At 67.8% G+C, this 23,540-nt stretch overlaps 7 protein-coding genes across 7 annotated transcripts; 3 read left to right on the forward strand and 4 right to left on the reverse strand.

Moving 5' to 3' along the window:
- Positions 1 to 196: 196 nt before the first annotated feature.
- On the reverse strand, positions 197 to 3,580 carry EMIHUDRAFT_456115 (hypothetical protein). The gene is made up of 9 exons (XM_005784791.1): positions 3,394 to 3,580; positions 3,000 to 3,072; positions 2,877 to 2,930; positions 2,314 to 2,721; positions 2,031 to 2,159; positions 1,465 to 1,534; positions 1,304 to 1,383; positions 917 to 1,091; positions 197 to 842 (listed from the first exon to the last, which is right to left on the reverse strand). Exons 2-9 carry the CDS (start codon positions 3,036 to 3,038, stop codon positions 325 to 327), a joined length of 1,473 nt encoding a protein of 490 aa, XP_005784848.1. The 5' UTR covers positions 3,039 to 3,072; positions 3,394 to 3,580; the 3' UTR covers positions 197 to 324.
- A 3,483-nt stretch (positions 3,581 to 7,063) lies between these two features.
- On the reverse strand, positions 7,064 to 7,297 carry EMIHUDRAFT_49273 (hypothetical protein; the record flags this gene model as incomplete). Its single annotated transcript, XM_005784792.1, has 1 exon — positions 7,064 to 7,297. A coding segment is annotated over one exon (234 nt), but the record flags the coding sequence as incomplete, so codon positions are not given.
- Positions 7,298 to 8,195: 898 nt separating this feature from the next.
- On the reverse strand, positions 8,196 to 9,312 carry EMIHUDRAFT_230989 (hypothetical protein; the record flags this gene model as incomplete). The annotated part of the gene is made up of 3 exons (XM_005784793.1): positions 8,196 to 8,329; positions 8,399 to 8,431; positions 8,502 to 9,312. The coding sequence occupies 3 exons, from the start codon at positions 9,310 to 9,312 to the stop codon at positions 8,196 to 8,198; spliced, it is 978 nt and encodes a 325-aa protein (XP_005784850.1).
- Positions 9,313 to 12,053: 2,741 nt separating this feature from the next.
- EMIHUDRAFT_456116 (hypothetical protein) lies at positions 12,054 to 14,900 on the reverse strand. Its single transcript, XM_005784794.1, has 6 exons — positions 14,657 to 14,900; positions 14,066 to 14,521; positions 13,598 to 13,738; positions 13,119 to 13,381; positions 12,632 to 12,984; positions 12,054 to 12,417 (listed from the first exon to the last, which is right to left on the reverse strand). The coding sequence occupies exons 1-6, from the start codon at positions 14,882 to 14,884 to the stop codon at positions 12,251 to 12,253; spliced, it is 1,608 nt and encodes a 535-aa protein (XP_005784851.1). The 5' UTR covers positions 14,885 to 14,900; the 3' UTR covers positions 12,054 to 12,250.
- A 684-nt stretch (positions 14,901 to 15,584) lies between these two features.
- Positions 15,585 to 17,928, forward strand: EMIHUDRAFT_364618 (hypothetical protein). Its single transcript, XM_005784795.1, has 2 exons — positions 15,585 to 15,635; positions 17,534 to 17,928. The coding sequence occupies exon 2, from the start codon at positions 17,571 to 17,573 to the stop codon at positions 17,802 to 17,804; it is 234 nt and encodes a 77-aa protein (XP_005784852.1). The 5' UTR covers positions 15,585 to 15,635; positions 17,534 to 17,570; the 3' UTR covers positions 17,805 to 17,928.
- Positions 17,929 to 18,422: 494 nt separating this feature from the next.
- On the forward strand, positions 18,423 to 19,235 carry EMIHUDRAFT_364619 (hypothetical protein; the record flags this gene model as incomplete). Its single annotated transcript, XM_005784796.1, has 1 exon — positions 18,423 to 19,235. A coding segment is annotated over exon 1 (312 nt), but the record flags the coding sequence as incomplete, so codon positions are not given.
- Positions 19,236 to 19,699: 464 nt separating this feature from the next.
- Positions 19,700 to 20,359, forward strand: EMIHUDRAFT_230996 (hypothetical protein; the record flags this gene model as incomplete). Its single annotated transcript, XM_005784797.1, has 1 exon — positions 19,700 to 20,359. One exon carries the CDS (start codon positions 19,700 to 19,702, stop codon positions 20,357 to 20,359), a length of 660 nt encoding a protein of 219 aa, XP_005784854.1.
- Between the last annotated feature and the right edge of the window lie 3,181 nt (positions 20,360 to 23,540).

Below are 23,540 nucleotides of genomic sequence, written 5' to 3' on the forward strand. Positions count from 1 at the left end.
TCTCTACGTGTTTGTGGTGGCACAGCGCCAGTACGTTCATTTCGGTCACCACTCCGCGCGGTGCATTCGGACCCACAAGAGTACATTGATTGCGCATCCGCATATGGAGCGCGGGGGGCGCCCTGAGATCGGACTTGTTAGCTTGTGTACGTATAGAACCGTGTGTTACGAAGGTGGTACGGGCAAAACCAACTCTGTAATATATCGTGGTACAGGTAATATAAAAAAAGAATTGGGACCACACACCGACCGCCCGGCGTGCGCTCCCCAGAGCCGAGACTCATACAAACACCAAGGCGGCGCGCGTGCGACCCGTTCGTGGTCTCACTTCGAGTAGCCGCTGCCCCTTCGGTAGATTGGGACGGGCTCCGGCGCCGACCACTCGTCGGAGTGCGCGCGGCGCAGCAGCGACACGGCGACGGCGACGCGGGCCGTGGTGGGCGCGTCGCCGACGTAATCGAGCCACAAACGCCGGGCGGCGGCGTGCGGCCAGAGCGGCTCCTCCTCCGCTGGCGCCTCAGTGCACCCCTCCTCGTGCGTCTCGACCGCCCGGAACGTGCCGCGGAAGCCGCACCCCCGCTCGCACTCAAACTCGTCCGCGCCGGCTCCTGCCTCGCCCTCCGGGTCGCCCTCGGCCGCCGACTCGCCCTCGCCGCCGCCCGCCCCGCCGCCGCCGCCCCTCCCGCCGCCCGTGCGCAGGTAGCTCCACAGCGCAGCCTCCAGCTGCAGGAGGAGGGCGCCGCACTCCGCACCGCTCGACGCCGCTCGCACCGCGGCCTGCCACGCCGCCTCGCCAGCCGCTGCCGGCGGCGCAGCGGCGGGCGGCTCTCCGACTCGCTCTCCTACTCGGCAGAGGCCGTCCCGAGGTGAGCGTGAAGCTTCGCGCCCGCCGGCCCCGCGCGGCGACTACGGCGACCGGCCGACTCCTCCGCCGGCGAGGGATCGCCGACCCCCGCAGCTAGAGGCTCTGGCCCGATGGCTGCCTGCGCAGCCAGCAGCGCCTCGCGCGCCGCCGGCAGTCCGAGTGGCGGGTCGCGGGCGCCGCGCGGCTGCGGGCCGTTGCGCCACAGCGCAAAGGGGCCTTCGATCTCCTGCAGCCGAGATGAGCCGAGATGAGATCTCCTGCAGCCGCGTGGAGAGCCGCCGCCGAGGCGCAAGAGGGGGGGGGGGGGGCGAGGGCGGGGGAAGAGGGGGGGGGGAGGGGGGGGAGGGAGGGGCAGCGTGGCGGGGCCAGGGCTGAGCGTGGTGGTTGCAGCGGCGCAAGAGGGGGAAGGAAAGGGTGGTGGGTGGGGTGGGGTTGCTCCTGCAGCCCGTCGGCTGGCCGCGCCTCGAGCTTCGCGACGCCGGCGAGTAGCTCGTCCTCCTCGAGGTCTTCCTCGTCGCCTGCGGGCGGGGCAACCTCGGCGGATCTCGGCGGACCTCGGCGGACCTCGGCGGACCTCGGCGGATCTCGGCGGATCTCGCCGTCGTCGTGCTCGACGTGCCACAGCGCGGGCTCGTCCTCCGACGGAGGCAGATACCGGACCACGCGCGCCTAGGGACACGTCCAGGGACACGTCCAACACGTCCAGGGACACGTCCAACACGTCCAGGGACACGTCCAACACGTCCAGGGACACGTCCAACACGTCCAGGGACACGTCCAACACGTCCAGGGACACGTCCAACACGTCCAGGGACACGTCCAACACGTCGACGACATGTCCGGAGCATGTCTTCCGACGGTGGCAGAGACCCCGCACCACACGTGCCTCCTCGCCGGCCGATCTCGGCTGATCTCGGCCGATCTCGGCTGATCTCGGCTGATCTGGGGTGATCTCGGCTGATCTCGGCTGATCTCGGCTCGTCTCGCGCGTCTCTCGCCGCCGCACCACGCATACCCGGCGAGGGGGCCGGGGGGGGAGGGGGGGGGGACGCCGCCTCCTCCGCCTCCTCCGGTGATCCCGAGCGATCTCGGGTGGTCTCGGGCGATGTCGGGTGATCCCGAGCGATCTCGGGTGGTCTCGGGCGATGTCGGGCTGGTCCCGCGCCTCGCTCTCGCCGACGCCGGCAAAGTGCAGCACCACGCGCGCGCCAACGTGCGGCCCTTCGCTCCTCCACGGCCCCGCGGGCGGCGACGGCGCCGGCTCATCGGCCAGTCGGAGCTGCGGCAGCGCCGCCTGCAGCGCGAGATTGGCCGAGATTGGCCGAGACTCGCTCTGGCGCCACATTGGCCGAGATTCGCCGAGATTGGATCTGCAGCGAGATTGGATCTGCAGCGCGGGATCAGCCGAGACCAGCCGAGGATCTGTCTCTCGCGGCTAGAGTCGCGGCCTGCAGCGCGCGCTTGAGCGCCCGCTCGTTGACGCCGCGCTCGTCGAGCGACGCGACCAGCTGCCTCACCTCCTGCCGGCTGCGGTAGAAGCGCCAGCTGCTCCCTCCCTCCGCCGCGGGAGGGGGCGGCGGCGGCGGCGCTCTCTCTGCCGGCGACGGCGCCGGCGCCGCCGCTCTGCCGCCGCCCCGCCGGCCCTTGCTGCCGCGGCTCGGCGTGGGCGGCGCGGGCGGCGGCGGCGGCGGCGGGGCGGCTGGCCACGGGGCGGTGATCTCTTCGACATAGAGGCGGCCGCGGCCGCAGCCGTCGCCGAGCAGCCAATAGCGGTTTCTCTGCCGGTCGGCGCCGAGCGCCTCTGCGCGCAGAGGCAGCGCTGCGAGCTCGGCGAGCTGCGCGCGCTGCTGCGCGGCCTGCGCCATGCCGTCACAAAAGTCAGCGCGTGCGGTCGCAGCCAAGGCACCGCGTGAGCACTCGGGCGGAGAGAATACAGCTCCGCCCAGCTCCGCCAGTCAACCCAGCTCAACCCAGCTAGGTCCTCATCATTCCGCATCTAGGCTGGCGCGGCCTGCTGCTCGCGGGCGGACAGCCGGGCGAGCAGCGCCATCGCGGCGGTGAGCTCCTGTTGGCAGCCGCAGCTGTGAAGAGGCTTCGTGGGACTGCCGGCGGCGAAATTGCGGCCGGTCGGCTCCTGGAAGCGCCACGGACGGCCGCCGCTCCGGCCCTGCATGCGCGCGGCCACGCCGAGCCGGACAGCCTCCTGCTCGCAGGGGCGGTGCGGGGGGAGGAGGCACGTCTCTCACGCCCGCAGCGGGGGAGGGGGAGGGGGGGGGGAGAGGGGGGGTCGGTGAGGAGGGGGGGGGGGGGGAGGGGGAGCCCCCCCCCCTTCCCCCGGGGGACAGAGACACAGACACACACAGCGCCCACACGCACACACACACACACACACACACACACACACACACACACACACACACACACACGCTTCGACTCCCACTTCACTTCGCTTCCCCCCCTCCCCCCTCCCCCTCCTGTTCCCGCCCCCCCTCCCGTCCCCTTTCCCCTTTCCCCTTGACCCCCGCGCGCCTCGTCGGGTGGGGGATCGGCCTCCTCGTCCTCCTTCCCCTCCTCCTCCTTCCGGCCCTTCTTCTTCTTTGCCCCGTCCGCGGCGCCGCCGTTGCGGCCGCCGCCGCCGCCGCCGTCCGCGCCCTCGCCGCCGCCCGCGCCGTCCGCGCCGTCCGCGCCGTCCTCTCCGCCCTCGTCCTTGGCCGCCTTCTTGGCCGCCTCCTTGGCCGCCGCCTCGGCCTTTCCCGCCTCCCGCTTCTCCTTCTCCTCCCGCCTCCGCTCGCGCTCCTTTTCGAGGACGCCTATGCGACGCGCAGAAGAGCAGCCTCCGCACGCAAGGGCACGAGCCTCCCCTCCAGCCCCCGAGGCTGTCGAAGGCACGCGCCGCTCCGCCCCTCGACGTTGCGCTGCAGCTGCTCGCGTATCGCCGCCGAGGCGGCGGCCTCGTCCACCAGCCAAGCGAGCAGCGCCGTCTTTGCGCGGAGCGGCAGCTGGTGGTGCTCTGTCGCGCGCAGCAGCTCGCTCGCCTGGAGGCACTCATCATCGACGAGTTGACTCAGCCGCTGGCTCGAGGGGGGGTGAGCGTCTCCACACGCACGAGGTGGAGGGGCAAGGGCCAGGCTAACCCTCGCGACTCCACGTCTAGAAAGACAGGAGCCCCACACGGCAAGCAAGCGCAAGGCCCGTGCGCGAGGGAGGCGTGTGTGTGCGTGCGTGCGTGCGTGGGTGGGTGCGTGTGCGTGTGTGTTGGTTCGCTCGCCTCCTCCAAAGGCGCGTCTGCCGCCGCCGCCGCCGCGCCGCCGCGCCCCGCAGCGAGCCAGCGCAGCAGCAGCCACCGGGCAGCCTCGGGCCAAGCCCCGCCTCGCAGGGCGGAGCGCGGCATCAGCCGCACGTCCTCCTCCACCCTACACCCGCGCCACGCATCTCGCTCGCTGCCGCCCGCCGCGCCGGCCGCGTCCGCCGCCGCGTCGAGCAGCGGCCGCAGCAGCGCCGAGTGCAGCTCTGCCAGTAAGTGCGACGGCCGGCGGTGCAGCAGCGCCGCGCGCAAGTCCTCAACCTACTCTCGGGTCGCCTCGGGTCACCTCGTGCAGCCGTTGGTCCTCTGCCCGCACGCACCGTGCTCCACCTAACGCGGCAGCCAGGGTCCGTCCTCTGCAGCAGCTCTGCCGTGAGAGGCTCTGTGGGTCGAAGTCCCGGCCGAGTCTCCGGGCTGCTAGTCAGCTCAAGGCAGGACAAGTCTTGCCGCGGCGTCAGGCACGCATGCGCGTGGTCAGGCTAGCGTCGGCGCCTCGACCGGCGCGAGCGAGAGGGCGGGCCCAAACGAGGCGACGAACTCGCTCGCCTAGCTGACCAACGGACCAACTGGCCGACTCACTCGTTGACCGAACGAGGCGAAGACCTCTCGCTCGCCATGAGCAGCGGCCCGCTCGTCGGCTGCTCGCGCGGCGTCAGGTTGAGACGGTAGCGCGGCGTGGGCCACGGCGCGAGCGGCGGGTCAGCGGGCGGCTCTGTGGCAAGCAGCGCGTCCGCGACGGGGTACCGCGCCTGCGTGGGCAATCTCGGGTGATCTCGGGTGATCTCGGGTGATCTCGGGTCGTCTCACGGGAGCTGTGCCGGTGTGTGTCCTGTGCGCCCGTGGGGCGTGCACGCGTGTGTCACGAGCCGGAAATCTCGCAGCGACCTCGCGCTCATCTCGTGGCTACGCCAAGTCTCGGCTGTCTCTTCGCCTTCTCTCGGCTGTGTCTCGGCCGTGTTTCGGCAGTGTCTCGGCCGTGTCTCGCCGCATGGTGTCAGCCCCAGTCCCCCCCCCCCCCCCCTCACCACCACCACTCGTCCCTCCTCTCGGCTCCCATCTCTCGGCGGCGTCTCTCGCCTCGCGGGCGACGGCCTCCTCCTTCGCGGCCTTGTCCGCCTCCCGCTGCCGCTGCCGCACGCGCCGCTGCTCCAAAGCCGACTCCTCCACCGCCAGCCTACCCCGCCGAACAGTAGCTCCGCCCTCACAGCTGGGCGCGGCCTCGAGGCCCGCCAGGCCCGCCCCCTCGCCTCTCGAGCAGCTGCAGCAGCTGGTGCGGCTGCCGGCGCGCGAAGCTCGTGATCTGCTCGCGCAACTTCAGGTAGCCGCCACCGCCCGACGCACGCAGCTTCCTGTGCGGGGGAGAGAGAGGGGGCGGCGCCGTCGAGTCGCCGCGGCCACGCATTCGTAGCATGTGGCGCAAGTGCGTCTGGCGTGGCATTCCGGCGTGGCATCTAGGCGGCGCTTCTTGCTCGCCGATGCGAGCTCACGCGCAACGGCCGCCCGCTCCGCCGCCGCGCGCTCCTCGAAGGAGGCGCGCACCTGAAAGGGGGGGGGGGGGGCGTCTGCTCCGCGAGGGGTCTGTCTAGGAGGGGTCTCGGAAGCGTCTTGCAAGCGTCTCGGAAGCGTCTCGCAAGCGTCTCGGAAGCGACACCTCGGCCGGCGCCCCCTTCCACAGCACGAGGAGGGCGGCGTGGCAGTGGGCGGCGATGCTGCGCCCCGCCGTGCCCGCCACGGCCGCCTCGACCCCGCCGTCGCCCCCCGAGGAGCCGGCGGACGAGCTCGCCGAGCAGCTCCCGCCCGCCGCCCCAGCCGCCGCCTCCTCGCCCGCCGCCGCCGCCTCGGCGCCCGATGCGGAGGCGGTGGCGGAGGCGGTGGCGGAGGCGGTGGCGGAGGCGGAGGGGCCGGCGGAGGGAGCGGCGGCGGCAGCGGAGGAGGAGGCGCCAGCGGAGGAGGCGCCAGCGGAGGCGGCGGCGGCGGCGCGCGCGGCCTTGCAGAGCCGCTCGACCCGCGGCTTTGTCTCGTTTGCGAAGAGCTGGAAGGCGGTGCGCGCCTTGACGGCTGGCTTGGCAGGCGACCCCGCCTTGCCCTTGGTCAGAGTCCCCGCCGCCGCCGCGGCCGCGCTCTTTGCCGCCTTGGCTGCCCGCGCGAGCCGCGCCTGTTCACAGGGAGGGTGTGTGAAGAGACGCTGTCCGCAGCTTCTTGCCTCGTGCGATTGAGCCGGCGCCTTCTCCGCCTCGCCGAGCCCCTTCCACTCTGCGCCCAGCCGAGACATGACCTGCGTCTGGCTGAAGGAGGGGCCGTGCAGCGCCTAGTCGACAGCTCATCAGGGAGGTGTGAACAGAGAGGTGTGAACAGAGAGGTGTGAACAGGGAGGTGTGAACAGAGAGGTGTGAACAGCGCCTAGCTAGTCGACAGCTCATCGGGAGGCCACACACCCATATGGTCCACTTCACGGTCGATCGAGCGGTGCAAAGCGGTGGAGTGCAGAGACGCGACACTGGCGAGCGTGCGGCTGCAGAACAGCCGACCACACACCCGAGTACGTGCCGCGAGCCGCGAGCGCTGGTTCCACGACAGGGCGCCTGTTGCGTCCCGCATCTAGAGCTGCCCGCCCTCAGCTCGGCGGTCAGCGACGGCCGCCTCTCCATGCAGAACTGCATGTACGCCGTCGCGGGCTTGGAGGGCTTGGCGGACCCGGCGGCGGCACCCGCCTGCTTGGCCGCCTGCTTGCCGCCCTTGCCGCCCTTGCCGCCCAGGAGGGGCGAGAGAGGGCAGCCGGCCAGCCGCAGCCGCACCCCGCCGCTGCTCTCCACGCGCGCCGGAGAGGGAGGGGAGAGGAGGCCTCCGCCATCGCAGGCCGGCGCGGTTGCGTCGCCCGCCGCGCCGCCGTCCGCGCTGCGGTGCGACGCGTGCAGGGCCAGCTGCGACGCGTGCCTCTCGCGGTCCGCCGCCGCCTTGCCCTCGTACACGCTCCTCTCGGCAGCGGGCAGCTGCTCCCAGGAAGCCTTGAGCAGAGCCTGCAGCTCCTCCTCGGTCGCCTGCGGGCGCTCCCGCTTGAGCGCGCGCCGCGCCTTCGAGGTGTAGTAGTTCCACGCCGTCTGCGCCCGCCGAGGCGCCTTTCGCGGGTCGTACTCTGCAGCCTCCCCGACTCGGCGCTTTCTCGCGCCGCCGTCAGCGCCGCCGCCCACCGCGCCGCCGTCAGCGCCGCCCACGCCGCCGCCGCCCGCCGCACCGCCGCCCGCGCCGCCGCCCGCCGCGCCGCCGCCTGCCGCGCCGCCGCCGCCCGCCTCCCCCGACGCGAGGGAGCGATACGCCAAGGGCGGTGGTTGAGGCGGCAGCTGTGGCGACATTGGGGGAGGGAAGACGTGCTCGAGGCCATGCATGCAGGGGTCGGCGCGGCCTGCGACCGAGAAGGTCCGGGTGAGGCGGGGCACGTGTTACGGTCACGTGACGCTCTAGGAGGAGGACGGAGGGTACAGACCCTGGCGCTGACCTGCGTGCTGCGCGTCAGGCACGGCTGCGACTGCACTAGTCGGGAGCATGATCGACGGATTAGCGTGCGCAGCAGCGACCAGCACCCTCGGCACCGCAAACGCTTGCGACGGTGAGGTCACGCTCAAGCCCTGCCCGAGCGGTAAACTCTCGTTCGCCGGGCTCCAGCCTCCTTCCAGCATCCTTCAAGCCAAGCTGACTGACTGCCCTACTGTAGGCGGCCCGCCTGAGCGAAAAAATCTTTTTCATGGGGGGCACGCTTGCTCGCTTAACACTCACACACACACCGAGCCCGACACATTCGTACGTGTATGCACAGTTCAACACAGAGCACTCAATGCTCCCTGTGTGTGAGTACCAGCCCGCACCAGCACGCACCAGTCCGCTCCTACACCACTTCAACAGAGCACGTACACATGTCCCACAAACATACACGCACTCCCCCCTCACACTTTTGCGTGATGCGCTCCCTTCTCACTTCCCGTCTCCCGTACGAACCCCAATTGCCGTGTCTTCTATGAGATGCCCCCCTCGTTACATTTCGTTCACGAAGTGGGCATGTGCGCCTAGGGTAGGGCTCACGGCCACGGAAGCGATGAGCAGCGAGCAGAGCGTGAGCACATCGTACACGGGCAGATTGAACTTCTGGCGCAGCGCGTTCGAATAGCCTGTGATCTCATATTCGAATAGTAAGGCCGCGAGAATCGGACGGCTAGGGGGCCAGGGCCACCCTCCACCTGGCAGCTCGGTGCACTCGAGTAGAATCGCACCTTTGGGAGGAGGGATACGCAAGGATGGCGGGGAGGATTTGTGCAGCACGAGCTGCTGGGGCGCACAAACCGATAGGGCTTGGTGCTGTGGCCGTGAAGGCCTCCACCACCGCCCCGACAATGCCAGCCTCTGCGAGCAACGGGTCCACAGTTGTACCTGAGGCAACCTCTGCGCCGAATCCGCGCACCTGCTCCAGCCCGCAGACGCGAAGTCTCTTCAGAGGGACATGTGGCGGAATCAGTGTTTCCGCGTGCCGCTTGAAGTTCGTGCCGTTGGAGGTAAGGACGAGGATGACGTCCTCTGGGGGCAGCGACAGCAAGAGAGTCGGCAGCAGGTCGAGAGTCGACATCAGTGTCGGCATCCCGGAGCGCGCGGCGCAGAAAGAGTTGATGTTGGCCATGAATCCGCATGAAGAGGAGAGGCACCGGCACTCAAGCTCGCGAAGCTCGGCCAAAGTTTGCTTGAGATTGGCAAGGATGAGCTCGGGCAGGTAGATGTAGACGACGCCCACAGCGCGCCCATTCACTACCCATGGTTCAGTGAACGAGGGATTGCGTGCACGCGGCGGCTGGTTGCCGCCGACTTCAAAGAGGTGCTGCGGATCGCCCTGAGTCCCGCGGATCCTGACCTCGCCCCGCGTGAGCTGCAGCTGATCAGGTGCGTTCACGGGGTGTCCAGAGACGCAGACGGAGAACGTGTATCCTTCTGCTCTCCTGTAGATGATATCCGTTTGGGACAAGCTCTCCGACCCCTGTAGGCTCTGTGGTGCCACCCCCTGTAGGCTCTGTGGTGCCACCAGATCTCCAAGCACCGCGGTCTTTGCCGTCCGCGGCTGATCAAGTCTGACGATTCCAATCCTCGGAGTCTTAGGCCGCAGCATGGTGATCAATGACTATTATGATTAGGCATCGTGAGCACTGGTTCTGATCTGGCGGTCAGCTGGTGGATCATGTCGGCACGCGATAGCCAGGCGATCGCGTCGTTACTCTGTTGCAGCCGTGAGTTGCAGACTCGTAAACTCCGTAAACTTCTGCGGCTTCGTTAGCTTCTCATGCGCCGCTGTACAACGAGGAAAGTCTCGGCTTGGATTCACGCCCCGGCGGGGGTGATATTGGATGGGCACCCCGGGCCGCGCGAGAGAGGGGGCTGTATCTCCCGCGATGTGTCGCGGACAAACCCAAGTAGACGCCCGGTCGGGCGGGGGGGTGGTACGCTGCGTGGGGCGAGATTTTAAATGTTATTGCTAAAAGCTCTCTCTCTGTCTCTCTTCTCGCGCCGCGCCTTGACTCGGCGTGCGGAGTCACCCTCGCGACTCGGCGCTGAGCGACTCATTGCAAGGTTGCGGGCGAGGCGCATCGCCTCCCGCTCGTCGGTCTTGTCCATATAGCATGCATGCCATTCCGCCCGTGCGGCCTCGAGCTCCGCGCCCTCGAGGCAGCCAGCAATGCGCCGTGGCGGCAGTCTGGGGAAGACGTGCATTCGGCCGCGGCCTGGGTCCCCAGGCGCGATGGGGACGGTCTTTCTGCACGCGCCGTTGCAACGCCGGGAAAAACTCTGGGGGGCGCGAGGGCCCTAGAGGGTATCCATGCGGGGGGGAGATGGGGCTCGATGGCCCGCCGCAGGCGCCGATTTTTTGGCATGTTTTTTTCTTCTTTTGCGAGATTTTCACTTGTTTCATGGGAATTCAGCATACTTGCGGCCATGCTATCACGCCTTGCGACAGCCTGTCGGCGCTGCTGACCGTGCTATGCTGCACAATTGATCACCTGCATAGCTCGCGGCCTTAGTATCCAGCATTCAGTGACGACCTGATCGTACGGCCAGTAGGAAGGTGTCCTTCCAACGTGTGCACGCTTCTGACGCAATGCGCGTCACAAACTGCCTCAGATTGGCTGCTGGCACTCTCGAGGCTATGCCTACACAGCCTCGCGCGCATGGGCAGTCAAGAGGGACCACGCACCTTCTCAGGACAGCACCAGTGCCTCTCTCTTGGACCGGCAAACTTGGTGGTCTCGTGTCACCAATGTGGGACCAGTGCGGCATCGGCGCATCGCGCCATCGACAGCTCTGAACTGCGCCTCACCACTGACCGGGAAGGCCGCCAAGTGGGCCAGCACAGGTCGCACATTGTGGCAGCAGTCAGCAGTCCATGGCTGATAGCTAGAGCAGCAGCGTCAGGGTCTCGCAGGGTCGGATCGTGTCAAGCCTCTCGCCCGGCCGGCCGCGTGCAGACGTCGGCCTGTCTGCTGTCTGGAGTGATCTGTCGGCGGTCAGTACGACCGATCAGGTCGGAGTTTTCTGATGGTTAGAGGGTCTATCTGTATGTACTCCTCGAGATCTCTCCAAATCTGCCCTCTACTTAACCGTACTCATTCGGGAAGTTGGTAGTATGAGCGAGTATGAGCGCCGGAGCCCCGTTTCCGCACTGCTGCGCGGCGCACGGTGCCTCCGGGGGCCCCCGCGCCCCCCCAGAGGGGAAAAATCCAGAGGCGGTGGGGCCGGAAAATTGGAGTCCGCTACCCGCTTGCGGAGCCTGCGGAGGTGGCGGGTTCTTCCCTCCTCATCCATCTCGTCCATCTCCAGATTGTCCGGCGTCTGAACCTTCTGAGAGGCGAGCGCGAGCCCGTTGTTCAGCCTGCACGGGCGTGCATAGCGGCGCCGTCGCGGGCGGAGCCGTCGCGGGTAGCCAGAGGCGGCGGGCCGGCGGGAGAGGGCGGTGGTGCGAGCGGTGATGATTTGGCCGCCGCCGCGTCCTCTTTGCGAGCGCTCTCGACTTCCGTCCCTTTTTACGCTTCTCCCCCCCCTTGCTCGCGTGTCCGACTTTGCTGCGGGTCGGGCCAGGGCTTGTCAGCAGGCTACTTGGGTTTGTCTGTTGAGTCTTAGGTATGTACTTTTAGCTTACTGGGAGAAAAGGGAGAGGGGGTTGGTCTCTCTCTCTCTTAGGTATGTTGTTGGCAAATCAAGACACAGAGCTCACACAGAATCACAAATGTATTGAGGGTCAAGAAAAGAGAGAATCGTACCGACCGCCGCCGCGACGAGGCCGCCCCCCTCCCTCCTTTGTAGGCCGTCGCGTCCGGTGCCCAAGAGGTGTCCAATTTGATGCCATTCTTATGCGTCAGCCGAGCCGAGCCTAAGTGCTCTGCCCGCACCGCCGCACCGTCGCGTGCCTTGCCTTTGAACATATTGAAGCTGCCTGTCTGGAGCCACACACGGAACTTGGCTTCTGGATTTGGTGCTCGGCTAGGGCGTCGGTTGCGTAGTCCTTGGACCTTGCGCTGGCCTGCGGCCTGCGCGGCCCGCTGTGGGGTCTCCCTTGCGATTGGCTCGGTGCCCCGCACGGCCACGCCCGCAGGCGCAGCGCGTTTGTCATCAAGGACAAGGTTCAAGCTCCGTCGCGGAAGCTCAAGTTGTCACATGCCCTCGCGGCCCCCCTCGCGGGGACCGGGGTTCAAACATCAAAAATGAAAAAAGTGCCAAACACGATTTTTCTGTGTCTCTCCTCAAATTAAGTCTTTTCTCACATCTCAGGCGCGCGAAAGGGACCAGAGATCCCCGCACCCTTGGCGCTTCCGCACAATCAAATATACCGTTTATTCGCGGTTGTTTTCAATGCTCGCGTCTCCCGGTGAGCGGTCCACAGTGTTTGCCCCCTCGACCCCCTTCCCCCGACCCCGCCGCAGCAGCATTCGCACGGAGTTCTGCCGTGTTCGAGCGCGCGGTGGGCGATGGCGGCGCGGGGCGGCACCGCCTTCGGCGTAGAAATAGGTGGACGACTGCGCGAGCTCGCGCCATCAGCGCGCCCCCAGCCCGGGCCATCAGCGCGCGTACATCGACTGGCGCGACGCGCCGCCGAAGCGGTCGAACTTCGAGGCGGCCGTCGGCTTTGGCGGCGGCTGCGCCGGCTCCGTCTCCATCGCGGAAACGGTGGAGGGGCAAGCCGAAACGTCGAGCGACGCCGCCTCGGCGCGGCGGGCGGTGCGCTCTTTGTCGAGCCACGCGCGGACCGTGCAGAAGAGCGACCCCGACGCGCCGCCGCCGGCGGGCGGCGCGGCGGCGGGCGGCGCGGCGGCGCTGTTGGAGACGACGACGCCGCGCTCCATGCGGATGATGTGGGTGGGCCAATCGTCGAGGCCGTCGAAGATGTGCGTCGAGTAGATGACGGTGGCGCCTATGGGTCGGTCAGCCAGCCAGTCAACTCGTCGGCTGCTCATCCGCGTCGTCCGAGTCGGTGGCGGAGGCGCCGCGCTGCTCGGTCTCCTCGCGCAGGAACTGGAGCAGCGCCTGCCGCGAGAGCACGTCGAGGTCGGTCGTCACCTCGTCGAGGAGGAGGAGCTCCGACGGGCGCAGCAGCTTGAGCAGCAGCTGCGCGCGCCGCCGCTGCCCGTCCGACACCTTGTGCAGCCGCCACTCGAAGTCGAGGTCGAGCAAGCTCGTCAGCCGCTCGAGCCGCGCGCTGACGACACTCTGCGGGAGGCCGTCGCGGACGAGCGAGTCGGCGAACGCCTTGGCCATGAAGCCGACCGAGAAGTCTGCCTGGAAGGGCACGCCGCTGCCGACACACGCGACCTGCCGCCGGGCGGGGGAAGAGTGGCTGAGATGTGTGTGTGTGTGTGTGTGTGGAGTGGCTGGGATCTGTAGCCCTTCAGCGCTAGGTGTAGCCCTTCAGCGCTAAGTGCAGCTGACAATGCAGAAAACGACGGCCCCGCCGCCGCGCGCAGCTCTCTCGGCCCATCTCTCTCGGGGCTCGTCTCCGCCTGCCGCGTCCAGTCGCCCGAGAGCATCGAGACGAGTGTGTTGAGCTTCGTGTCGCCGAACGCCTCGCGGCCGAGCACGTGCAGCTGCCCGTCGGCGACCATGTGCTTGCCGCCAATCAGCCGGAGCAGCGTCGTCTTGCCGGCGCCGTTTGCGCCGACGAGCAGCGAGCGCGAGCCGCGCGCCACGCTCAGCTCGACCCCGGCCAGCGCCGCCCGCCCTCCGCCCGAGTACCCCCAGCGCAGCCCGCGGATCGAGACGGCGGCGGAGGGGTCGGCGGCGGGCGGCGGCGGCGGCGGCGCGGGGCCGCGGAGGCGCGACTCGAACTCGGGCGAGAGCTGGAGCAGGAGCCGCTGCACCGCGCAGAAGAGCCGCCCCCACCCGCGGGCCGCCTGCGCGGGCGGCGCGACGAGCAGCGTCGCCAGCTCGGCCATCGGCTTGCAAAACTCGAGCTTTCCCTTGGAGACGTAGGCGATGTGGGTGGGCCAGTCATCGAGGCCGTCGAAGATGTGCGTGCAGTAGACGATGGTCACGCCCCGCTCCTCCGCCTCCTCCCGCAGGAAGGCGAGCAGGTCCTGACCGAGGCGGGCGGGGGGGCGGGGGGGGGGGGGGGGGAAGGGGGGAAGGGGCTTTGCGGAGGGGCGCCGGGTGGAGGGCAGCCGGTGGCAGAGGGCGTGGTTGGCGGCAGCGGCGGCGAGAGCGCGGCTGGTCGGTGCCTGGCGAGGCTCTGGGCAGCCACATGGCACGCGCGGGATCGATGGGCTTGGGCGCTGTGAAGTCAACTGCCGAGCAAGTGTCTGTGAAGAGTTCCATGATCGGAAGCGTCTCGGAAGCGTCTCGGAAGCGTCTCGGAAGCGTCTCGGAAGCGTCAGTGCCACCTGCCGCGCGAGCAGGTCGAGGTCGGTGGTGATCTCGTCGAGGAGGAGGACGGACGAGGGCTTGAGCAGCTTGCACAGGATCTGCACGCGCCGCCGCTGCCCGTCCGAGACTGTCGTCAGGTTCCAACTCGAGTCCACCTCGAGCAGCGAGACCAGCCGCTGCACACGCGTCGCGTCGACGCCGACAGAGTGCGACTCGATGAGGCGCGAGACCTCCATCGCCTGGTAGGGGACGTTGTGCCCCACAAAGGCGACCGTGTGCGTCCAGTTTCCGGTCAGCAGCGCCAGCTCCGTTGCGAGGGACGTGTCGTGGAAGGCGGGCCGGCCGAGCACGCGCGCCATGCCCTCCTCGACCATGTGCTTGCCTCCGAGCACCGAGAGGAGCGTCGACTTGCCCGCGCCGTTGGCGCCGAGGAGGAGGGTGCGCGAGCCGGCGGGCAGGGAGAAGCTCACGTCCTGCAGCGAGGGTGGAGGAGGGCTCGGCGGTGTGCGGCAATGTGGCGAAGGCGGCGATAACGGCGGTGGTGAGAGAGGTGAAGGGCTCTGGTACGGCCGCGTGCTCGAGAGCGGCGGGCTAGGTGGCCAAGGCGCCTCGAGCTGCAGTTTGTACGCTGCCCGCGTGCCCGACAGGTGCTGCTGACGGGGCATGTCCATGGAGAGGCCGCCGTCGTGCGTGCCGTGCGCTTGGGTGCCCTTCTTGGCGGCGGCCTTTGTCACGTCATCACCGACGAACTTGGCGGTGGTGGAGATGTTCTCGGCGACCTCGTACGAGAACCAGAGGTTCTGGCAGGAGAGCGCGGAGAGCGGGGGGGCAGCCATCGTTCGCTTGCCTGTGTGGCCCTTCTTGGAACCTTCCGCATGGGCACCAAAGAAAAGCGAAAGTCGTGAACTAGCCGGGGCAGTCGGAGAAGGGGCAACTCCGTGCACTGACGGTCGGCCGTCAGAAAACACGCCTGCGTGGATCGCGTCACACCAATCCTCGCTACCCAACGCGGCCAAAGGATATCCACCTCGAGAACCTCGAGAGAGAGAGTACCACGAACAAAGTCAAAGAAATCGAGCGAAAAGGCTAGCAGTTCCTTAAAATCTGGGCGGGCTGTGCCGTTCTCCGTGCTCTCCCATCCCCGAAAATCCCCAAACGCAAAAGACAAGAGAGACCCGTGCTCCCCCTTTGCTCCCGAGCGCCACTTGCACTTGTCGCTCCACGCGGCGGTGTTGGACTGGCAGACCGGAAAGCATGGGGGCGAAGGGGCTGCCAGGGGCTCTGGGGGCAAGGGGGGCGGCGGTGAACACCCTGCGCAGGGTGTTCACGGATCTCATCCTCCCATCCCCCTCCCGTGTAGCGTGTTATGAACACCCTGCGCCTGCGCACCCCCCAGGTTCAGGGCTCTCTTGCCCGCAGCCCGATGCCAGTTGTCCGGCGGCCCGCTGGCGAGAGGCGGCTTCTTAGGTCCCCCCGGCCCTGTCGATTGTCGTGCCGGCGTGCGGTTAAAATGAGAGCGCACCGTCCAAGATTAATTGCTCAAGTGCTCCAAGTGCTCGGAACCCCCAAACTCACACGTCATTTGAGGTGTGAGAGATGGGCTCTGGTAGGAGGCTCCACGCCACCTGACTCGCGTCGTGCCACCTGACTCTCGCCTGGAGAGGCCTCTTAGCCGAGGCACACGTGGCAATCGCCACGTGCGCCACCAGGGATTTCGGCCATTTTAGAGCCTTTTGCACAAAAATGCAGGTGGCTTTAGCCACTTGCTCCATGAGCAAAACAGTGCAAAAAGCACCTGGAGCAGATGGCTTACGCCGCCTGTGGACATGGGCAAAATAGTGCAAAAAGCACCTGGAGCAGATGGCTTACGCCGCCTGTGGACATGGGCAAAACAGTGCAAAAAGCACCTGGAGCAGATGGCTTACGCCGCCTGTGGCCATGGGCAAAACAGTGCAAAAAGCATCTGGAGTAGATTCCAAACGCCGCCTGTGACCATGTGAACGCTCGGGTGGCGCCAGGTGGCTTCGGCCCCCTCCAAGCCACCTGCCCCGCCCCCCTCGCCACACCTGGAGGGCTGGAGCACGTGCGCCACCTGGGCCTGGGCAGGTGGCAACAGGTGGCTACGGCCCCTCCAAGCCACCTGCATGCCCCCCCTCGCCACACGAGGAGGGCTGGAGCACGTGCGCCACCTGGGCCTGGGCAGGTGGCTCCAGGTGGCTTCGGCCCCTCCAAGCCACCTGCCCCGCCCCCCTCGCCACACTTGTAGGGCTGGAGCACGTGCGCCACCTGGGCCCGATGGGTGGGCAGGTGGCGCCAGGTGGCTTCGGCCCCTCCAAGCCACCTGCATGCCCCCCCTCGCCACACCTGGAGGGCCGGAGCACGTGCGCCACCTGACGCAAGTTTGAATTCGGAAACGGAAAATCCGAGCCACGGAAGGGCTGGCCTGCCAAACGCGAGCCTTCCCGCTCCTCCCCGCGCTGCAAACTGGGACTGTGGGGTGTGTGAATGAGGGCCTGCGGCGGTCGTCGGCGGCTACAATCAATGTCCGGCGTCGACATAAGCCTGGGGCTTCAACCCGGCCCGCGCGGGCGTTTGGTGTGGCTGCAAATACCGCAGGAGCCGGTGGCTGCGCTGCTCACGCGCCGTTGCTGCCGACGCTGAGCAGTCTGACTCGCCAATGAGAAGACTGCCCAATAATACGCCATCTCTCGATCCCCGATAAACCAGGCCATGCAGAGCTTTGTTTGTCGGCCTCGTCGACGTCGTGTGCCGGCTGCGCGGTAGAGTTGCGAGAGTGGATTGTGGAGGCGCGGCGGGGGCGGCTCGTGGTGCCGAGTATAGTACATTCCTATTCAAAAGAACACGCACGATGAAATTCCCGAAGTGACGCCCAGGTGGCGCACGTGCTCCAGCCCTCCAGGTGTGGCGAGGGGGGGCATGCAGGTGGCTTGGAGGGGCCGAAGCCACCTGGAGCCACCTGCCCGGGCCCAGGTGGCGCACGTGCTCCAGCCCTCCAGGCAGGTGTGGCGAGGGGGGGCAGGTGGCTTGGAGGGGGGCGAAGCCACCTGGCGCCACCCGAGCGCTCACATGGCCACAGGCGGCGTTTGGAATCTACTCCAGGTGCTTTTTGCACTGTTTGCCCATGGCCACAGGCGGCGTAAGCCATCTGCTCCAGGTGCTTTTTGCACTGTTTTGCCCATGTCCACAGGCGGCGTAAGCCATCTGCTCCAGGTGCTGTTTGCACTGTTTTGTCCATGTCCACAGGCGGCGTAAGCCATCTGCTCCAGGTGTTTTTTGGACTGTTTTGCTCATGGAGCAAGTGGCTAAAGCCACCTGCATTTTGTGCAAAAAGCTGCAAAGGACTCGTGGAGGCACGTGGCGCTTTCCGCGTGTGTCTCGTGCAAAATCCGGCATTTTGTGGCTTTCAGGTGGCACGACGCGAGTCAGGTGGTGTGGAGCCTCCTACCAGAGCCCATCTATGTGAGGTGTGCCCCGAGCCACTGCCGCCCCCCGTGCTCCGAGATGCTCTCGGCAGTGGGCGCGGCCGTCCCAATCCCAGCTGCGGGGATGTGTACTGGTGGTGCCACAGCACGGGGGATCCGCGGCCACAAACCCCTCCATGATTTCGGCGACGAAAGGGAAATCGCCCGGGTGCGAGTGGAGGCCAAACTTTGCGCCGAGCAGTGTGAGTGTGCGCAGCCACTGCCGCCGCCTCGGCAAGGTCCCGCCGCGCTCGACGAGCTCGTCCCGCCGTGACACCGCGAGCATGCGGAGCCGGCTGCGCTCCTCGGAGCCGCGAGTGAGCATCGCCGCGTGAAAGCTGAGGTGGACAAAGGCGGTGCTCAGCTGGGGGCGCGGGAGGCGGGAGGCATTTCGTGGGCGTGCCATTGGCGAGACCTGTGGCGTGTGGTGGGTGGAGAGGGCGGCGGAGGTGGAGGCGGGGGGGTGGAGGGTGGCGGTGGTGCGGCGGGCGAGATGGTGCCTACCGTCCCATCTCGTGGCGGTGCACTGGACGCATTGGACGCGAAAACGGCATGGTCTGTGAGCTGTTCACGGTGATGAAGGTGGTGTACGTGAGGCAAAGGCACAGGCCGCCGCACGTAAGCAGATCACAGTCGGCCATCGACGCACCGCGCATGGCGCCGGCTTTCCCACCTCGTAAAAGTCGACGGGGAGACGACCGACTGACTCTACCCATGCTTCGAGGTCTGTGAGCTGTTTGGAACCGCGTCCTCGCAAAGCTCCGTCGCAGGCCCCGACGGCCTCCATCATCCCATCAAAGTCCCATCCCATGAGATGATCATCTCGTGAGTACGGCACACCAGCATCCGGAGAGCAGCTGGGCCTTCGGCCGCCAGGTCGTAGGGGCCCTTGAGAGGCAGCCGTGTGCGGACGTGCTGAAGCAGCGCGGACGTTGACCTTGGCCAGCTGGCAGTGCACCCGTCGCCGCTTGCTCTCCTCGAGCCTCTCGTTGAGCTGTCGCCGCCGCTGCGTCTCGAGCTTTCGCTCTCGCGCCGCGGCAGCCTCTTGGTCGAGTTGCCGCTCCTGTTCCTCTCGGATCTGCCGGAAGCGCTCTCTGGCAACGCGTCGCCAGCGCCGTCCATCTCCTCGGCGGGGAAGTCGTCCTCGCTGGCGTCCTCCTCCTCCTCGGCCGGGAAGTCGTCTCGCTCTCTGACATCGCTCTGACACCGCTCAGCGACGGGCAGCGACGGGCGCAATCAGTACTCTGCAGCGGCGCGGGAACTGCGGGTGAGGCCAAGCCCAAGGGGCGGTGCCCTCCTGCAACACAACCACATCCATTGGATCCTCCATTCAACAGCCTCGTCATGCCGCCTGCCAAGAAGACGCCCGCCAAGAAGTCCGCCAAGAAGCCCTCGGGCGGCGAGAAGAAGCGCAAGAAGAAGCGGGTCGAGTCGTACTCGTCTTACATCTACAAGGTGCTCAAGCAGGTGCACCCCGACACTGGCATCTCCTCCAAGGCCATGTCCATCATGAACTCGTTCATCAACGACGCGTTCGAGCGCATCGCCGTCGAGGCGGGCAAGCTCGTGCGCTACAACAAGAAGGGCACCCTCTCGTCACGCGAGATCCAGACCGCCGTGCGCCTCATCCTCCCCGGCGAGCTCGCCAAGCACGCCGTCTCGGAGGGCACCAAGGCCGTCACCAAGTACACGTCGAACGCCTAAGGGCTAAGCGGACGCCCACCCACCCTCGGTGTTTCTAAACACCACCCTCTCTTGAAGAAAGATGGTAGAAGCTGCCCGAGCCATTCACTAACACTATGCACGCCCTGCGAGCGGGGGGGCGGGGTGCGCACATTGTGTTCGTGCGTCGCCCCATCTCTACTGAATTTTGCGTCGCCCTTTTTTCCCCTTTGGAATTCTTATATTCTTTATGGCGTGTTGTGTGACTGGAAAAAGAAAGAAAGAAAACAGACAACCCAAGGGAGGGATGGGAGGACGGCACGCCGCCACCACACAGGGATTTTAAGGAGAGGGGTGTGATGCGCTAGCCGTCGCCCACCCTAGGGAGTCTGCCTCTTCCTATCTCTTTGTGTGACTGGATTGCGTTTTGCCGGTTTTTCTTACGTCAACCGCTGCAGGGTAGCACGCGGGACAGGCAGCGCTGTCCAGGCAAGGCGCGGGGAAGCGATGCAGCAGGCCAGCCCGTACTTCGAGGCTGGTGGCGAGGCGAACCTCCCCACCCCGGCGCCACCGCTGGAGGCGGCGCCGCTGGAGGACGTTGAGGCGGCGTCCGTGCCGATCGAGGCGGCTCCGCTTGCTGTCAAGACGACGCCGGTGGTCGAGGCGCCGCTCGAGGCGACTGCAGTCGAGGCGATCAGCGACAGTGAGTGCGCGGGAGACGAGGTGGTCGCCGTTATGGAGGAGAACAGCGGGGAGACCGCGGTTGAGCCGTTCCGTCGGGCTGGCTCGGAGGGGCAGAGCTCGGGCGCGGCGCACCGTTGCGCAGAGTGCGGCCGGGCCTTTGACTCGCTCCACGGCCTCAAGGTGCATCGCGGTCGCCACTGCAGCAGGACGGCCAAGCCACCGCCACCGCCGCCTCCCGTGCCCAACGCGCGCGGCTTGTACGAGTGCGGCGACTGCGGCAGCGCGTTTGACAAACCGCACGGGCTCGCGATACACCGCGGCCGACACTGCGCCAAGGAGGCGAGGCCGCCGAAGCCCGCCAAGCCGGCGCCGCCCCCGCCGAACGCCGCCGGCCTCTTCGAGTGCGTCGACTGCGGCTCCGCCTTCGAGAGGCTGCACGGGCTGACGATCCACCGAGCGAGGCACCTCCTGGACACTTCCTAGACACTTCCTAGTTTCTTCCTAGACACTTCCTAGACACTTCCTAGACACTTCCTAGACACTTCCTAGACACTTCCTAGACACTTCCTCGACAGGGCTGAAGATCGACCGGGCGAGGCACTCACTCTCACCGACACAACTCCCACCGACACGACACACAAGCAGCGCGCACTCTTCTCCCCCCTCTCGCACACACGCACACACACACGCACACGCGCACACGCGCACACCACCGCTCACCCGCGCGCACCGGGCCGTTGCACTCTGCATGCCGTGTCGCTCCCGTCTCAGAGCGTGGAGATGCGAGGGGCAGCCCGAGCCCTCGCCTCACAAGAGCGTGCGGAGACGTGCTCCCTCGCCTCACCCCTCCTCACCCCTCCTCACCCCTCCTCGCCTCACCCCACCTCGCCTCACCCGCACCTCGCCTCAGGCACTGCTCCGCCGTGCGCGGCGAGGCGCGCGAGGGCGGAGCTGAGCGCAAGGTGCGGCGGCGCTCAGCGCTGGTGCTGCGAGACTCGATCCAGCCGCCGCCGGCGCCGCCGCCGGCTTGCCGCTGCGGCGTGCCCGCGGTATGGGAGCGGCAGCGCTACTGGTGCGCGGCCGCAGACGGGCAGGGCTGCGGGTACGAGGCGCGCGATGACGCACGCACGACGCACGCACGCACGCACGCACGCACACGCGCACACGCACGCACAATCACGCGCGCACCCGCTGCACCGGACTGTGCACTCGAGATGCCGTGGCGGCCCTTGCCTTAGGAAAGACGTTGAGGGGGGGAGGGGGGAGTCTTGCCCTTGTCCCACACACACCCCGTGCGAAGACGCGTGCGCCGCACCTCTTCGCAGGCTCGCGTGCCTCCGCCGCCGCACGCGCAGTCGCCGCTCTGCGACTGCCGACAGCTAGCCGCGTGGGACCGCCGCTTCTGGTGGTGCGCGGTCTCAGGCGGCGGGGCGGGCGGCGGGGCGGCCGGGTGCAGCTTCATGGTCCGGGCGAGGCCGCCGCAAGAGCAGCCCCCGGCCGGCCTCCCCTCCTCCGTGGCCCAGGCCACCGTGCAAGGGGAGGGCGGAGGGCAAGGAGGGGGGGCCGCAGGGCACCCACCGCCGCTTGCCGACGAAGGGCCACCGCCACCGGCCGACGAGGGGCCACCGCCGCCACCGCCGCCGGCCGCCGGAGGGCCACCGCCGCCGGCTGAACCGGACCAGCACGGCGCGCGCAGCACCGCGGGGGAGAGCGGCGCGGCGGAGAGGGTGGACTCGCCCTCAGCCTCCGGCGGCGGCACGTCCGGCGATCCGCAAGCGCCGCTGGCGCTGCCGGAGGAGCTCATCGAGGACGTGGACTGAGTATATCACCATGATTCACACATTGAGAGAGAGTATCGCAGGAGCGTTCCGGAAAATTCCTGTGGTCCAGGGTGATGCGTCTGTATAACAAAACACACCATAGACACAGCCAATTCTCGGTCACGGCCGTTCCAGGATGCCCAGGAAAAACAGTTTCGGCGGTCTGAGGCGGCCCACAGCGGACCCCAGGCCAGCGGACCCGTTGGCACGGCCTCGGCCAGCGCGCGGGGGGCACCGGGGCGACCCCCCCGCCTCACTAGTGTCCTTCCTTTGGGTGTGAATGCAACAGCTCTCGCGCGCCGCCGTCTGTGGCGACGCGCAGAACATCAACAACGCTGCTCGCAACATGCGTGTCGCGCACTCATTCATGACCGGTCTCAATGTCCCACCCCCCTGCGCGCGGGCCTTCTAGGCCCGCGGGTAGTCTCACCCCATCCCCAGGGCCTCCAGGGCTCGCACCTCAACCTCTCACAGACCAGCGCACAGCGCCATAGGAGGTATTTTCTTCTCAATAACAAGGCTGTGAAAACGCGACCTCGCCGTCAGACGAGCAGCGCACCGCCAGACAGAGGCGCGCGAGCGCTCGGAGGCCGCCCGACACGACTCACACATGCCTGCGTTTTCCAGTCCGATTTTCGGGGTGCTCTGTTCACGCCACGGAAAAACACTGAGGTGGGAGGCCGCCGGAGAAGTCGAAAGGTGGGCGTCCGAGCGTCGCCTGTGTCATCTGCCGAGCTGCCAGGCGGGCCTGCGACGGCAAGTTTGCCGACTGCGCCAAGTACGTGCCGCTACCCGCGACCGCCTCCGACGCTACCGGCCCGTCCCAGCCCGCCTCGACACCTTCGAGCCGGCCTGTTCGCTCCAAGACGAGCCCGGGCGGCTCGCAGCACCGCGGCGCTCCGATTGGCTTCGCCGCCGAGCCGGCTTACTCGCCCGTGGAGGAGATGCGCGACTATATTCCGACCGACGCTACGATCTCAAGCAGCGGCGGACGTCGGCAGAGGCGGTGGGGAGAGCAGCTGGCCTCCGCGGGCTGGGCGGCCGATGCGGTCATCGAGGCGGATGGCAGGACGAGGAGCGGGCAGCTCGACTCCGAGCAGGCGGGCGGCCGCCTGATGGAGCTGCTTGTCCTCGCCTCCGCCTCCGTGTCGCCGGACACGCCGCTGTCCCTGCAGCTGGAGCAGGTGGCTGGCAGTCTGGGCCAAGCAGCCGTTGCCGCAGAGGCTGCAGGCGATGAGCGGCGGGCATCGCGCAGGCAGGCTGGCATGGATCCGCCAGCGGCGGCGGCAGCGGCGGCGGCAGGCGAGCCGCTGTCCGGCAAGGCGCTGGGCAAGCGCAAGGCCGGCGCGGCCGAGCCCCAAGCTGATGGAGCCGGCGGCAAAACCCGGGCTGCCCCTGCGGCGCCACGTGGCCGGCCGCCGTCCCTCGCAGCCTCCGGCACGGCGTCGATGGACGCCGTGCAGGCGATCGCAAGGCAGGCGGACGGCGCGCCCCGCAAGGCCGCGGCCGAGTTTGACGCGAAGCTGGAGGCCGCGGAGGGAGCGTCGAGCGCCGGTACCATCGTCGCCAAGGCCAAGGCGGTCTCACAGAACCTCTTTCTCTCGTCGGGGGGCGGCGGCGGCGGTGGCGAGGACGCCGCGCGAATACCGCAAGACCATCGCATACGGCACGGTGGTCTGCATGCCGGGCGACGAGGCGCACCTCTGCCCACCCCTCGCTCTGCGCGCCGCCCTATCCACTCACCCCTCCTCACCCCGGCCAGGACGACGAGACGGCCCACGGCGAGACGACATGGTTCGCGACGGCGCGCGGCCCGGAGGAGAAGAACAAGTCGACGATCGCGT

The sequence above is a fragment of the Emiliania huxleyi genome (genome assembly GCF_000372725.1).
Source record: "Emiliania huxleyi CCMP1516 chromosome Unknown EMIHUscaffold_168, whole genome shotgun sequence".
NCBI lineage: Eukaryota > Haptophyta > Isochrysidales > Noelaerhabdaceae > Emiliania > Emiliania huxleyi.